We start from the raw sequence: 16,583 nt of genomic DNA, 5'->3' as shown, positions 1-16,583 counted from the left end.
CCCACTGTGAGATGACCCTGGGTGCTGGATTTCCCTCTCAGCACAGCATGCAGAGGAAGGCAGAACATGCAGAACAGACAGACAGCACAAGGCATTCGCTCTGTGGCTGCTTTAGAGCCCTCCACCAGCCAGAGTTCCATTGCAGCTTGCTTTTCATGCTGGAAGCATTGAAAACCACTGCCGACTGCTTGATTGAAACACAGTGATCTCAATTAAATAATGAAGTAAGCACGGGTGTTGGTTCACACATAGCTGCATGAGTAAGAATAGCCTGGCCCTCTTACATAAGAGTTGGCAGGATTTCCTATACTAGATACAAAGTAGGCTACCTTAGTGCTAGAATGTTTTGAAACATGGAAGAATAGCCCATGAGCTGGTCCATGAAGATAAGCTATGTAGGTCCTATTGCTTTTACAGCAGGCATTTCTATATCTGACCATGAAACCTCATATGGGACCTCTGAGACCCCCTTAAAAAGATGTTCTCCTTCTGCTGCATATATGGCTCTTAACAGGTTGTTTGTCCCACTAGTGTCTGATCTTAGAACTACTGCAGGATCTCCAGTGTAGGAAAAATCAGTGTAACTGCTTAAATTTCCCCTCACTGCATGGCTTAATTCCTTGTGAAGCCTATCTCTAGAATGTTACTTTACGTACTACTTAATCCAGGCTGGCAGTGATCAGTCTGTACTCTATAGGAGCATATATAAGAAGAAGATGGCTTTAGGGAAAGGAAGCTGTTCTTGTGCACTTTATATTCAATTTAGCATCTTCTTCCCACTCCTCTCTTTGGATCTCATCATTTCTTCTGACTCTGCCTTTTTTTTTATGGGCACAAGACAGCGTTGGCCTTCTTGTTTTGCATGAATGCAGTGCCTAGAGACAAGTCTCTACTATAACAACCTCTACAACAAAGCAAAGAACTTCAGATAAACCAAGGAGCTGTAACGTATCTTAGTGCCTGCAAAGACATCACCTACTCCTGTGTCTCAAGTACAACGGGAAAAGAGAAAATGACATGGGAGTTGTGATCTCACCTTCCCAAGGTGTTGGCACATCAGGAAGGGACTCCTGAGGCATGAGAATATCCCAGCCTGGCCAGGAGCAATCACAGGGATGGCTTCAGCAGGCACTAAAACCACTGGGGTGCCCTGGGAGAAGGACTTAAGAACATTATAGGTACCCAGCAACAGGGATGCAGGGGGATACACAACCTTCTCCTTGCCCCCTGGCCAAAGGCAGCCCCATCCTGCTCCCACTTTGTGAGCATCACAAAGCTTCTCCCACCACCAGAGACCTTCCTCTGGGTCAGGGATTTTCACTGGAAAATTGGTTCCTGTTTGCTTTGCTTTCTTCACATGAGGAAATAAACCACTGTTACCTTTACTCCCTACCATAGCATTACATAGTATATAAACTGGAAAAACAGCTAGACAGCCAGCATCTCATTAAGTAATATGAGGTGTCGTAAGAGCTGGAACACCACCAGCAGCGTGAAAGTCAGGCAGTTACAGGTTTATGTGAGGCATGACAGGTCTGAGTATGCTTTCATATTGCAGGCAAGAAGGGCATAGAAGTGGGTATCCTGGTTCTTCTGGTCTGCCTAATCAGTTTTTATCTATTCCAGGAGTCACTGCATTTAATGTTAGAAATGTGGGGCTCTGAGCATCTGTGAACAAGCCATCAAGCAGATAGATTCTCGCACTCCATTGTGCATGGTGCTGGGGAACGCACCATGAAGGGCAGGTCAATGCAGCCACTGACAGAAGATTGGGTCCGTATCCTGAATTCCATTGATACCAGGGATTTTTTGTGTAATGCAATGACAAAATCACCAGCATACGCAATCAGTGCCCTGCACAAGGGATCTGAATCAGCTGTATTTATGGCTGTTTGCCTGCCAGGCAAAGCAGTGTTTAAAACCCCATCACCAGGTCCCCAAAGAGGATTCCTTAAAACTCCTAATTTCTATCCCTAGATAATGATATTAGTATCATCGCTACAAATTAATGTATTTGATATATCGTAAAGAAAACCATTGACAAAACACCCACCTGCCAAGTCTCTGTGTGCATAAATTGTAATGCCTCATCTTCGAGGCATGGGGTGACCCCCTGCAGCATCACCCAGCCCCACCACAGGATCTCTGTCCTCAGTGACACAGCCGTACACTCACTACTTCAAAAGCAAGAGTAAGATATGTGTCCGTGTGCTGGGATCCCCCGTGATCCATCACAGCGATGAGTACAACCATACCCCAAAAGCTGCTCATCCCAACCCTGCTGTTCCTGGCCCAGCATCAGCCCAACCTCCTGCGAGGCTGCTGTCACCCTCCAATCCAGGGGGAATACACTAGGGAAGCTATTGGCAGGGCTGGATCACCCCAAAATCACCTGCGCGGTGCCCAGTGCGGGGCTGCCTATTGAGAGGGGAGCGTGTGATGCTCTGACAGCAAAAGGACCTGGCGTTGAATGAAAACAAGACAGCAGCAGCACACGGCCATGCTCTGCCATGAGCGAGGTTGCCATCATGTGGCCAAAGCTTTGTATTCACGTCCCAATCACTTTCCATGTCTTTATGTTTTCCCTCCCTATGGCAGGGCGGGCTGGAACTGGATGATCTTTAGGGCGCCTTCCAACCCAAACCATTCTATGAATCTATGACTCTAAATCCTGGGCATCCATCTCAAAACTGGTTTAACTGGATGAAGAAATCAGGAAAACTCACCATACAGCTCCAACGTGGGGCTTAGGGCTTTACATCTCAGGGAGCACTGGGCAGACCAAACCTGGGCACTGAGAGGGCAGGATCATTCACATACACACCTTGTTGCAAACCTCATCAGTTTAATGAATTCATTCTACTTTATGGTGTATATAATGTATAATGTGGGCAGATTAGCACCACCACTTACTTGCATTGAAAAACAAACCTCTCCCAAGTATTATCCTTGGAGACATATTGTGCATCTAAAGAACATGTTTTACATCCATGTGCGTTAAAACAGGTAACATGGAATAGATGAAACCTTAAATGCAGCCAGCAACAAATTTTTTTGTGAAGGTTCATTAATTTTACCCATATTGTTTGTCAGTTCATGTTGTCAAGCTCAAAGGCATCGTGCGCCTCCTTGCCTGCATGTCCTGAGATGAAGCAACACCGGCTCTTTCTCCCACATTTAAGGCCAGTTTTGGGGGAGGCCACGCTTCTGGTTTTAATTCAGGCCCCAGTAAAGAGGAGCCCAAGGTTGGGAACCCCCTTTATGAGTAATGCTCAGAAACCTGAGGTTTTAGGCACTTTCTGCTGAGGTCTTCAAGTCTTGTCACCAATTCCTCCATTCACCCAGGGAAGAGGATACAGGAGTTTCTTTTTCCTTCTCCTCCATAAAGGGGGAAACCTGGACGGCTGCTCCAGGTTGTCTTCAGAAGCTTTTCTTGATGGTGTCTGCTAAACCCATCACTGTGGGACTTTTCCCCTGGAGCTCTTCTCCAAGAGAAGACAGGGGGAACCATTCAGTGCTGTCCCTGAATGGTCCTGATGCCACATGTCCCTCTGCATGTGAGGCTGTTCTCAGCCTCTCCTGCCAATGCCACTAGAGTCCTTTTATCCCAGCAGAGATGGTTCTTCTTGGGTTTCGGCACCAGAAGCTCCATGCTTAGAAAAGAACGCATGGAGACACTGAACAGCATAAACAGAAATAGCCACAACATAAAAGACCCTAGAATAGTTGAAAAGCTGAGGTAGACCAAAGAGAGACCTGGGGCTGCCCCAGCTGTCTCAGTAGGATTGCAGCAAAGAGCTGGACGTCTGAAGCTGGCCTGTGTATTGTAGAGAACAGTTTGGGATAAGCTCTGCATCCCTCAGAGACCTCCTTTGGTGCTGCAAAGGGATGCCTGCAGGGTTTGGCAGCTGGCAGGTTGGACTGTTGTGTCAGGGAGATCAGGTCTAACAAGTCACCTCTAGCAGGTCCCTGGAGGGCTACACAAGATGAGTTAGGTAAAGCAATAGCCAGCCATTTATATGACTTGGTTTATTGTTTTCTGAAGAAAAAGAGCAGCTGAGCCTCTAATTTAACATCCTTCCTTTTCCCAATTCAATTTATACCTTAGAAAACAGAGAGGTTGTTGAAGCCCTTCACATTTTTTCCCTGATAATATGTTAAATTGTGGCAAACAGGAGAGTTCTGTGTCCATTCGTATGGGTAGAGTCATCCATTCTTTTGATCCTGAAAGCAAGCCAGGATTTGGTGGGAATCCAGCCCTTCCTGGACCAAAGGGCCCTGCACACCCACCTCACCTCCCCCTTTCCTTGCTCGCAAAGAGGAGCATTATATACAATGTCATACAAACGATGCTCCGTGGCTGATGTTGGTGGGTTGGTTTGGGTGTATCTCACTTGTGGGTAAGGGAAGCAAGTTGTTCTCTTGGCTCAATAGGAAAATGTCACTGGTGATAAAGCCCAACACCACCATGGGGATTATGAAGGTGCTCTGAGACAAAAGAGGGAAAGATGTGATAAGAAAACAGTCTTTGGATTTGATGGAGCTGGTGCAGTTTTCAGTGTCCTCCAGGGACTAAGTCCATGGCAGAAGAGAAAGCAGATGCTGTCGGTGCAGGATGAGAGTCTTCGGTCAGAGCAGCTGATCCCTCTCCAACACCACACTGCTGGTTTGGCTCAGGACAGGAGGAGGCTTCCAGGTGTTCCCAGCAACACTTTTGGAATAAGAAAGAAGGAGGTTTATGAAGTACTGCAGGAAAGAGCAAAGACTGCCGAGAATGAGTATTAAACTGCTAAAAAGGGTCTTTAATTGGATATTTTTAATGCTGCTCCTTTACGCAACCCTAGGTTTATGAGGGAAAGAGTAAAACTGTGAGTTGGTGGTCAAGACACTTCAAAAGGGCTTAATTTCAGGTCTTTATGGGAGGATCAAGGGAGGAATTGATACCGTGCAGGGACTTAGGTGAGAATCATATTTCACAACTTATAAAACATTAGAGAATATTTTCCTTTCAAATTCTCTTTTGTGATTTAGACCGATGAAAACAATCACAAGAATCAGTGAAATTCCAGCAGTCTGGAATAAAACCTAAATCCATTGTCTGCTCCACATCCCACAGACCCAGGTTTGAAAAGCAACTGTTCAGATGTAGGTTACCTGTCTTCCAGAGGATCTATACAATTGCAAGTCCATTTGATTCAAAGATGAATTCTCTAATCAAGCTAAAGGGTCTTTATGTGCTGACCTGGAAGTTAAGGATTGGTCTCAGTTTGGTCTCTTTTCATTGCTTTGAGAGAAAGTTCATAGCCAAGAAACATGGCTGAACACATTGGGAATCCTCGCACTGCATTGACCGTGATGCCCCTAAAAAAGACCTGTTGGGGATGGAAAAAGGTTAGAGCATAGGAATATATGGGGTCTTTTAAGAAGAAGAAAACAGTGAATGAAGTCATAGTGGGATTCTGAAGAACCAGAATCCACTCTTGCTGCTGGTCGTTGCTGAAGTCTGTGCTGGAGAATGGAAAAGTAATGGCAAAAGTCACTGGTATCACTGAGCTCTGTGCTCCCATCTGTATCTGCCCAGAGGAGGTACAAGAAGTAAAGGGTAAAAAACATCCTTGTGTAGAGCAGAAAGCAAGAAACCCAAAATGTGTTCCAGTGTTGTCCTACCTAGCTACAGCCCCTTCTTCCCTTGGCACAGATGAGTCCATTGGGATCATCCAAACCCTGCGGTACAAGGAGGCTGTTGGTTTCATGCAGCAAATGCTGTTTCCCAGGGCTGGGTCTGTGGTTGCAGAGGAAAACCAGATTTACTTTGTACCGTGCTCAGAACCGCCTCTCACCACCAGCTTTGGGGAAAATACTTGATAAAAGCTGGTATTTTCACATAAGGGTTCCTAAAAGCCAAGCTTTGGCGCCAGCATTTTCTTTCATTAAGATAACAAATACCTGCAGCCAGTCTTCCTCATTCTGCTCATATACCGGTTTTGAAAAGATGCTGGCACTTACAAGAGTGAAAGATCCTGTGGCTTTTGGGTGCTTGAACAGCAAAGTGCTTTGTGGAGAGCGGAGAGGGGCCCTTGTTGCTCCTGTTTACAAGACAAGGGTTGCAGGGGGCATCTCTGCTGGCCTGTTTCTCACAGAACCCCTGCTTTAACCACCCAGGCGCATCGCTGCGGTCACTAACCTAAACACCACGTCTTCAAAATGGACTTGAAAAGTCACATCGGCCAAGCCAGCCCCCTTCCAGGCTTTACAAAGGCAAAGCTCCCGTGGCTGCTGTACGGAAGCATGGAATAGCTCAGCTCCAAGAACAAAAGCCCATAGATTAAAGTGTCTCATGAGCATTTCCCTTGAAATACTGAGCTCTGCTAAACACCACCGTATCTTGTATCCAGTAAATCCAGTGCATGGTGCTGCCTTGCACAAGGCAGAATTCAAGTACGTTCGCATAGCTTAGGGTGGAGTTTGCTAACATGAAATTGCAATATTGGGATATTTAGGATATTATTGATTCATTGGGGTGGTTTATTTTGTTAAGAAAATAGAATTGTCTGGGAGGAAATTCCATTTTCTTGTGCAGTATCCAAGCAGTAACACAAAAGAGCCAAGTTAAATGAGGATTTATGAAGGAAAGCCCAGAGTCATAAGCTTTTCCCATCAGAATGAACACACCTGACTATGCAGAAAGAAGAGAACTGTGCTGACTTGGTTGTGTGTATACAGGCAATTACTTCCAGCACTGTGAATGCTGTTCCTTTGTCCCCAGATGAAAACATCCAAACCTGAGTTTGCCATTTGCCAGTTGTGTGTCTCCTTACAAGAGAAGGATCCAGTCTTATCACCAACTGCTATGCAGGCCTGTTGCCAGCTTTAGTCTGCGTGCCAGGCATGACAGCAACAAAACTGCAACCAGCGTGGACCTCCAACAAAAACAACTGAGTGTGCCTGACTGACTTGTTAATATTCAGGCAGGACAAGGCAGGTAGGGGATGACGATGGAAAGAGAAGGGAAAACACAGGGAAATTCCCTTTTCAAACACGCTCTGTTTTACTGTGAAGCCACATGCCAAAGTGAACACACAGGGCAGGCAGCCTGCAGAGAGCCTGACCCTCCAAGAACAGTCTTTAGCATCTCTCCAGGTACTTGTACTTCATAGCAAAGTGGCTTTCTTCATTTACCAGCAAAACCCAAACCAGACTGCAGGCCCAGTGTCAGCTGGCATAACATCGTGGCATGTTGGCAGATACTGAAATCACAGCGGCTTGTGATTTTGGAGCTTAGTTTTCTTTCTGTAACTTGTTACTTTGCCCTCTGAATGTGAAAATTAGCGCTTTGGAGCCAAGAGCCCACGTGATGTTTTGGTGGCAGCTTAAGTAGAGATTTATTTCAATATCAGGAGACATCACTTCTCGTAACCATGCACTGGCAACGCAATAAAGCTGCAGACCCTGGTTCTTTGCCATCCACCTTTAGCTGAGGCAAAGCTTGCAGGCAGAACGAACACCTTTTATTACACTAAGAGACAAAGTCAGAAGGACATGAGCTTGGTTTTGGCACACAGCCCTTCTTCACGTTGGAAACCAAAGCAATTCTAATTTAAGAGCATTTTCAACCAGCTCCATCTTGGTGCAAAATGAGGGCAGGCATTGCAAAAGGCAGCATCAGCTCCACCAAAGCATTACCCAGGGCAGCCAAACACACCCAGGGTGCCACTGGAATGATTGCCTGTTGATTCCAGTGTCAATGGGAAACATTTGACCTCTGCGTTTTATAAAAGCAATCACAGAGGTGAGATTTTCAATCTCTGATTTATACTAAGTCAAATCATACTCACATTTAAATGCACTGACATGAAGTGTTATTGTAAGTTAATTACACCAGCAGACTGTGACCCCCAGTCATTCATTTTTCCATTGCTGTAAGGCACATTATTACTCTATTGGGATATAAAAGAATCTCCACTATAATTACCTACTGTCATTATTATAATCACAGTAATGGGCTTTAGCTGCCTCTCAACCCTGCAGAGAGGTTTGAAACATCCATTGTACTTTCCAATTAAAATTAAATGCCTAATACCCAGGCTTCACTTCAAATATCACTTACTTTTAAGCCCTCGTTCTGGTAGCTCTGCAAGATGCAGTCAAGGGTCCCTTTGTACTTGCTCAAATAAACTCCATCAGCCTGAAGCCGACTTTTCACAACGTCCATTGGAGTAGCAGTCCCCCAGGAAATGGCTCCTAGAAAAATGCAGAAGTATTTGAACAGTTCCTTCTCTCTATTTCCTTGGTTACAGTCAGTGAACTCCGACCTTCACCTCTCCTCTACCCCATTGTATTCACGGGGTTTTCACTGCAGGGCATTCAGCCTGCTCAGGTGCAGGTATTTCTAGGAGCAAAGCTCCCTGTTTCTGGATGGAGCACTGAGGTTTTGGGGGTGATGCTGGTAATCCAATGCAGGCAGTCCAAGGGTGTCCTCCATGATGCAAATCTTCTGCTGTGCTTTTGGTAGAGCGTAGACATGTTGTGGGAAAAGCTCAAGCTGCACAAAACCTGGAATCCTCAGAGAATACTGTTGAAAACCAAGGTTTGAGCTGAGAAAACAAGAGACAGCTCCATCACATGTAGGCAGGATTACACCCAACACAGCTGAGCTACCTCATCATTCTTATAAGGGAACAGGCCATTTACATTAATTAGCCTGCAGCTGAGTGGGATTTTTTGCCTGACAAGGTCAGCAAGCAGCCCCAATGCATGGCTGTTGGACAGACAAGAGTTTGTATGGACCAGTATGAGTGTTGGGGTATGATGGAGAACTGCCCAGATGGGTCAGGGCTCTGTTTAGTTGCAGGAGAAACAGAGATGGCATTTTGTGCTCATTACCTGAGCTAAAGATTGACTTTCCTTTAGGGGTCTGTGATTAGAAATAGCCAGGAAACGGGGAGTGGGTGCAGGGGTGGCTTTATACATGGGAGTGCGATGAGAGATGTACGTCAGTCCTACTGCGGGTGTACACAGGGAAGAATAAGAAGATTAATAACAGCCAGCTCTGCTTCTGCTGCCTGTGGGTAGGGTGTACACCCTCCTGGTGGGGAGCCAACAGGTTAAAGTCCTCTTCTGGAGGCATCTTGGCTGCCTGGGGATCACTGGCAGTGCGATGTGCAGGCTGCCGTGGGACATCCAGGGAGATGAAGGTGCTGGCTGTGCTCCTTCTTGCTGACATTGAGCCTGATGAAAGTCTGATAACACAACTTCCATAAGGCTTGCCAAGTCATAAGGAGCAGCTGTGGTGCCAGGAGATCTGCCCCTAGGGGAAGGAGCTTGCTCATCCCCATGTCCTCTCCTGGTGACCCTATAATCTCCCCTTGGAACCTTCCCATCCTTGTTTCGCCAGTGTTGAGGGAAACAAAGGTGCTTACCTGCTACTCCCCCTGCCAGCCAGATGGAGGAGGGATTAGGGGAAATGCATCCATCAGGGGTAATCCAGCCACAGAAGATTGTGTAAGGGATGAAATAGAGGCAGTACCCAGGAACATCCCTCAAAAGCATTGCTCCTGCGCCTCGGTATATTCCTGCTATCCCCTCTTTCTGTAGGACTGTCTTGATGCAGTGAATTGGACCTCGATACACAGGAAATCCAGGAACTGTGGGCTTTAGTTTCATGTTTGCTGCAAAACAAAGAGATACAACTATTATAATAAATATATTGCTACAGAACTGCTCTCAAAAGCCCACCATCATTGATGAGAAATCACTGCCATCCATTTCTTTCCCCTGGATCATTACATAGTGGGTGGGGAAAAGGTTTAAGAAAGGGAATGCAGAAGGAAGCATTTTTAGCTCGAGTCATAGAATCATAGAATGGTTTGGGTTGAAGGCATTACAGATCACTCATTCCAATCCCCTGCCACGGACAGGGACACCTTCCACTAGAGCAGGTTGCTCCAAGCCCCTTCCAACCTGGCCTTGAACACTGCCAGGGATGGGGCAGCCACAGCTTCTCTAGGCTTCCTAATAACCTAATCTAAATCTTCACTTTCAGTTTAAAGCCACCCCTCCTTGTCCTGTCACTACATATCCTTATAAAGAGCCCCTTTCCAGATTTCTTATAGCCCCTTTAGGCACTGGAGCTGCTCTAAGGTTTCCCAGAGCCTTCTCTTCTCCAGGCTGAACCAGCCCAGCTCTCTCAGCCTGTCTTCAGAGGTGTTCCAGCTCTCTGATCATCTTCATGGCCCTCCATTGCAGTGGCACGAGGCAGCAGGGAGCCAGGCCTTGAAGCAAAGCTGTCCTAAAGCTCCCAGTGAACACCAAGGACTGGCAGAGAAAGGAAGAAGATGCTCTTTCTCCCTACCTTGGATGTACGGCTGCGTTTGCATCTGGAGCCTTATCTTTACCAGGTCCACAGGAGTGCCGATACCCACGGAGATGAACCCAGCCACCATGCTGGCCAGAGCCACGTCGCCGAGCACCGGTGTGCTATCCGGGTCTCCATGCCGGAGCTGGCTGAGGAGCCGCTGCGTGTTGCTGAAGACACCGAACACCACGGAGCTGTAGACAGCCATGGTGGCCAGAGGGAAGGACATGCCTTTGAAGAAGCCAACCACCTACCCAGGGAAGGGAGCCGGAGTTAGGAGGGTGAATGGGACTGAGCAGCGCAAACCCAGCTTGTCTGTGAGGGTAGAGATGCAAATCCAAGCAGCAGATGTCTCCTGAACCAATCGTCTGCACAGGGAAATGAACTGATACTGCTAAAGGCTTGTCAGGATTGTGCAGGGTACAGGATATGCTGGAAGCACAGGGACCCATGTGAAAGTCCCTGTTATGGACAGCTTCTGTCCTAGCATCACCAGACTCAGCAAAATACCTCCAGTAGAGCTTTCCCAGCAGGCACATGCAAAAGAGCCACTGTGGATGTAACACCCTGACCCATGTGAGGACATTTATCCCTCCATGCCAGGGATCTGTCTTTTCCCTGTAGAAGTACCCAGGAGCATTGCCTAGAGTTAAGCAAGAGAAGAATGTAGGGATTTACAGGCTTAACTGCATTGACTCGATTGATCTTCATATAACTGCTGGTGTCAACAGCGGTTTTGTATAATTGCATTATGTGTTTAGCAATTGACCCATTGATCTATTTGCATTTTCAGTAAGATAAAGTACTTACAGACTCATTTCTGTACACAGTGAGAACACAACTGAGTGTATTTCCATAGCCTTGCCCAGCTTGCAGACGAGTCTGCAAAAGACATCCATAAAATGTGATTAAAATCCCATGCTTCCAGCCCAGGGAAACTCATGCTACACAAACAATGTGATTTTTGCTTTGAGAGCAAATCATAGAATCACAGAATAGTTAGGGTTGGAAAGGACCTTAAGATCATCCAGTTCCAACCCCCCTGCCATGGGCAGGGACACCTCACACTAAACCATCTCACCCAAGTCTTCGTCCAACCTGGTCTTGAACACTGCCAGGGATGGAGCATTCACAACCTCCCTGGGCAACCCATTCCAGTGCCTCACCACCCTCACAGGAAAGAATTTCCTCCTTAGATCCAATCTAAACTTCCCCTGTTTAAGTTTGAACCCGTTACCCCTTGTCCTGTCACTCCAGTCCCTAATGAAGAGTCCCTCCCCAGCATCCCTATAGGCCCCCTTCAGATACTGGAAGGCTGCTATGAGGTCTCCACGCAGCCTTCTCTTCTCCAGGCTGAACAGCCCCAACTTTCTCAGCCTGTCTTCATACAGGAGGTGCTCCAGCCCCTGATCATCCTCGTGGCCTCCTCTGGACTTGTTCCAACAGTTCCATGTCCTTTTTATGTTGAGGACACCAGAACTGCACACAATGCTCCAGGTGAGGTCTCACGAGAGCAGAGCAGAGGGGCAGGATCACCTCCTTGGACCTGCTGGTCACTCTGCTTTGGATGGAGCCCAGGATACGGTTGCTTTCTGGGCTGCAAGTGCACACTGAAGCCGGCTCATGTTCATTTTCTCATCAACCAACACCCCCAAGTCCTTCTCCGCAGGGCTGCTCTGAATCCCTTCTCTGCCCAACCTGTAGCTGTGCCTGGGATTGCTCCCACCCAGGTGTAGGACCTTGCACTTAGTTGTAAAGAAAACAGAGTGATAAAACAAGATAGATGTGCATCCACAGGGCTCAACAGGACCGCAGAGGTCCGAAGCATTCTGCAACATCTGGAATCGGTGACTGTCAAATTGCTCTCCAGTACAGACCAGCTACCTTGGCCCAGGACAGCAGACTGGTGTGCGGTGCTCTCCTTGGCAGAGTCCTGATCTATGTGGAAATTGAAGAGTGATGTGGTCCTCTCCATCTGGGGACTGTTAGTGGAAGCTGGGATGTATTCTTAAGGCATCCATCTAAAGGTGTTCTAAAGGAGAGGCGTGCTCCCCTGGCAGGCTTTCAGGGTCCTTCTGATCTAAGGTAGATCTTAAGACATACATATACTAAATGGAGCTGAAACAATTCAGCTCTGTCTCAGGAATTGTCCATGCTTCACTTAAAAATACATTTTTACATCATTTAACACAAATGTTCCTGGAAAGCAATGGTTACACACCTTCCAAACAATGCCTACAGCAGCTGGGTGAAATGGTGCAGAAGTCACGACAAAGCCTGTATGGTTCCACGTGCTTTCCCCTTCTCACATATAGCATATAATCATCACAGAGTGGTTTGGCTTGGAAGGGACCTTAGAGATCATTCCGCTCCAACCCCTGCCACGGGCAGGGCCACCTTCCACTAGAGCAGCTTGCTCCAAGCCCGTATCCAACCTGGCCTTGAGCACTGGGATTCTATGACCAGCACCATCACCCTGCAAGCGCCTGCCCAGTGGGGTGCTGCGGTGGGACCACGCTAACAGGGTCACCTCTCGCTGTTCTATGCTGCTGTCTGAACAGGCTGAGGACTGCTGCTCTGCTCCAGGCTTAGCCACAGGCCATGGGGAAGGCAGCAGCAAAAGCAGAGCATTTACCGAGCCCTCACAAACAAGCTGGTGCTCATGCAGCGCACAGTGCACAACCCCAGCAGGCCCGGGCCATGGGGGCAGACCAGTGCCATGAATCACACCAGGGGTGATGGAGATAGGGGAGAACCACTGGGGAGGCTGCCTGCACCCTGAGCAGGACAGGACAGGGCAGCCACAGTGCACAGCCCTGCCTTCCCTCTTGGCTTCATCTGGATGCTTAGCCCAGACATTTCCATTCTGCCTCCATGGGCTTGTTGTTTTTTCTTTTACACAGTAACCAGGTATTTAGAGGTTCAGGTTAATGCATTTTTTGAGTAACTGAGGGAAACGGAGTGTCCTCACAAACTGCTCCTCGCACACATGCCCCCCCGCCAAGCTGTTAACACCTGGCACTGAAACCCCTGCTGGCATCTCCCTCAAAGTCAATTGATACCAGCATGGATATTCCAAAGGAAAATCCTCCTTTTTGGTGTGTTTTGATTAGAAAGGGCTCCGGGGTGGTGCCCAGAAACTGCAGAAGGTTCCTGGGGAAATTAATGCAATGTGGAGGATGAAAAGTGAGTACATGTAAAACTATTCAGTGTGGCAAGGCTGTGGGAAAAACCAGCTGCTTGGATTTGATGGAGGCTGCGATATGGGGAAGGGGCCAGCTGAAGGAGGAGACCTGCTGGGTGGGAACCCTGGTGCGGGTACCCCATACCCCATCCCACTGCCTCCTCTTCCAGGTGGGGAAGGACACCCCCCCCCCCCATCCCCTGGATGCTGCAAATGCCGTTGAGCTGCCCCATTGCTGGCTTAGTGCTGTGTAAAACACTCTCCTTTCCACCTCCCTTCCCCTAAATTTGGAAAGGCAACAAGTCTGCCTGCTTGGTATTCCCAAGCAACAGAGGTGTCAGCCTGGCACTTGTCTTTATAAGCGCTGAAGGATGGGCTCGTTCTTTCTTGGCATCCAGAAACTGGGTGCTTCCCAGCAGGATCCTCTCTCAGTAGCTGCCAAACTCCCCCAAGCCTGGCAATGATGCCCTGACCTCCAGCCTGAGGTGGGATTGCCTTGGCAACCCCCAGCAGAGCCAGCCTGTGCTGCCCATGCCCATTGCTGGGGTGGCACAGGCAGCCTCATGGCTCCGCTGTGTGGGGTCTGCATCCATCCTCACATGGCAGTGCTCCTGGGACTGATACCCCCTTAGCAGCTTAGGAAGGATAGGGATGGCAACCATCTCCTGACCCCAGGGTGCGTGCAACAGGGCAGCTGTGATGGCTTGGGAAGGGATGTGGCGTAGCTCTGCACTGGTCCACCCTCCCCATCACCCTCCAAGGGTCTCTAAGGTGCAAACGGGAGCACTGGCCCTTGGGTTTGCCACCTCTGACAGCCCTGACTGAGGCCAGCAACAAGGCTGGAGCCAGATCAGAGCCCACGGGCAGAGCAGTGGAAGGAACAAAAGGACTCAGAGCTGTCTATCACACTGTACAGAAAGAGAAAGGAATGGGTTCTTCCTCTGTCTCTGCATCAGTGGGGTAAATCAGCTTGGTTGGGTCAGGCTGTACTGTCTGCATCATGCTAGCAAATATCTTTTTACGTGTCTAAATCATTCCCTCTGTGAACAGTTGTCTTGCAGGAATAGTAAATACCATGTCTCATAGCACTGGGATAACAGCTTCAGCACTCTGCCCTCCCAGCATTGCCAGCACTAGGAGAACACGTAAAAATGTGCCTGCAGCAAAACAAATATAGTTCCCCCATTGCCCTTTGAATACTTGTCTGTAGCAAAGTCCAATAAAACATTGTCCAAATTGTTTGTTAAACCACACATAAGGCAAAGCCAGGTTGAATTTTCAGCATTCATCCTCGCACGTATCAGCCAGTTCTTTCAGTTTCTCACTCAAAACAAGCATTGAAGAGGAAAAAAGTCTATTAAAACATTTCTACCCAGGCTAATTCCCCTTTGGGGTGATGGGGTAAGTGAAGGTGTGAAGCATCGTCTCGAGAGAGGCTCCCTGTCAGTGGGGGGTTGTGTGGTGACAGGAGAACATGGTTCAAAGCGGTTTACCTTGATGGTGTCCAGGGGGTGACCAACAACAACGCTGGCAGCTCCTGGGGATGGAAACAAAGCGTTACACAAAACACTGAGGATGCTTTTGTGATGGGATGGGAAGCGATGGGTTTATAGGGGAGAAGGAGAGATTTCCATAGGAAATATTCCTTTTTCTCCTGGACGTTGTAACCTTGAGGCTGCCTGCGGTCCAGTGCTGTGATGTAAACTGCTGGCTGCTCAGCCCCTGGACGTCCTGTCCCAGTCCCGGGGTGTGCAGCAATAGCATGGGGTCAGCAGGGCAGGGGGAGTGACTGCACTGCCTCCACGCGCTGCAGGGATCCAAAAACCAAGCTGCTCACCTAACTTTTTGGCCGAGGCCCTGTGCTTTTAGAGTCAGGTAACCTATTGGCCTGGTCAGGATCCATGGGCCATCTCACACCCCCTTCCTGAGCCTGGTGTGAGCAGCAGCCTCAGCAGAGCTCTGGTCTGCGATGGGTGGTGTGTGATAGAACCTCTGTCCTGCTGCTTCTGCAGTGCATCCGTGGCAACTTAGCTGTGCACCTTATCAGCTATTAAACCCAGTGGGAACCCTCAGTACTGATGCCTCTACACATCCTCACGCTTCCTGCTCTTTCTGGTGTCTGTTTTCCCGGTATTTGCACTCAGCATTGCCAGCAGACAGGATCAATATCCCTCCCTGGCCATCAGCCTGTTTGCCGAAGCAAGACCGTGGGGTCAAAGCCCTGCAGTACCTTTTCAGGGTAGGGGACTGGGGGACCCAACTTTGCCACTGCGTGCCCCGGAGCTCCCCTTCGGTGCTTCCAGCGGGGAGAGCCGGCAGTGTGCAGTCACAGCCGCATCGCATGTACCGGTACTTCAGTTTTAAGTATCCCGTCCGCGGATATCGCATTAAACTGCACTTGCGAGGCAAAGCAAAGCAAAGCAAAGCAAAGCGCGCATCCGCTGGTGCGAGCGCGCCGGCCCGATGCACAGCTCCTGGGTACCACCGGGGTTTACGCTCCCGTTCCCCCTCGCTGCCGTCCTCCCCCCGGGCCCACCGCATCACTTACCGCCCACCCAGCCCGCCGCGAAGTCCTGCAGCTGCACGCTGTCCATGCTGCGCTCCGAGCCCGCCCCGACGGGCGGCGGGTCCCAATCGCCCGGGGGTCCCCACCGAAGAGCGGTCCGCACCGGGCAGGCGGTGACAACGGACGGGGTCCCGTGTCCCGTTCCCCCCCCCCCCCCCCGCCCCTCTCCGGCCCCGAGCCGTGGATCGCACCGAGCCGGCGGTCCCCGTCGGGCACGGGGTGACAGCGGACGGGGCGGTCGCACGGCACCGGGGTCCCCGCAGCAGCCCCGCCGGCCGCCGCACGGTGTCTCACGGCCGCCGTGACATCACGCACCGGGGCTTAAAGGCGCCGCACAGGGGCCGGCGGTGGGAGAGACCCGGAGGGACGGGACTGGGACAGGGGGGGCCCGGTCGGGCGTAGGGAGGGACTGGGGTTTATTGTGGGGATGAGGGGGGAGGTGAGCGGGGTCAGAGCAGGGTCCTCTGCACGCTGGGGCT

At 49.4% G+C, this 16,583-nt stretch overlaps 1 protein-coding gene across 3 annotated transcripts; it reads right to left on the bottom strand.

The window, feature by feature from the left end:
• Positions 1-4,190: 4,190 nt before the first annotated feature.
• On the bottom strand, positions 4,191-16,231 carry SLC25A48 (solute carrier family 25 member 48). 3 transcript variants are annotated; one of them, XM_057409435.1, is made up of 8 exons: positions 16,087-16,231; positions 15,032-15,075; positions 11,165-11,236; positions 10,352-10,604; positions 9,420-9,668; positions 8,108-8,241; positions 5,243-5,372; positions 4,573-4,711 (listed from the first exon to the last, which is right to left on the bottom strand). In XM_057409435.1, exons 1-7 carry the CDS (start codon positions 16,130-16,132, stop codon positions 5,250-5,252), a joined length of 921 nt encoding a protein of 306 aa, XP_057265418.1. In that variant the 5' UTR covers positions 16,133-16,231; the 3' UTR covers positions 4,573-4,711; positions 5,243-5,249. The 3 variants fall into 3 exon arrangements, 2 of the variants coding, with proteins under 2 accessions (XP_057265417.1, XP_057265418.1); XR_008972181.1 differs by having other exon boundaries at positions 4,578-4,711; positions 5,155-5,372; XM_057409434.1 differs by lacking the exon at positions 5,243-5,372 and having other exon boundaries at positions 4,191-4,711.
• Between the last annotated feature and the right edge of the window lie 352 nt (positions 16,232-16,583).

This window comes from Pezoporus wallicus, unplaced genomic scaffold, assembly GCF_028554395.1.
Source record: "Pezoporus wallicus isolate ANWC-B61680 ecotype Strahan unplaced genomic scaffold, APGP_CSIRO_Pwel_v1 contig_8166, whole genome shotgun sequence".
NCBI lineage: Eukaryota > Metazoa > Chordata > Aves > Psittaciformes > Psittacidae > Pezoporus > Pezoporus wallicus.
This window is presented reverse-complemented; position numbering and strand designations above follow the sequence as displayed.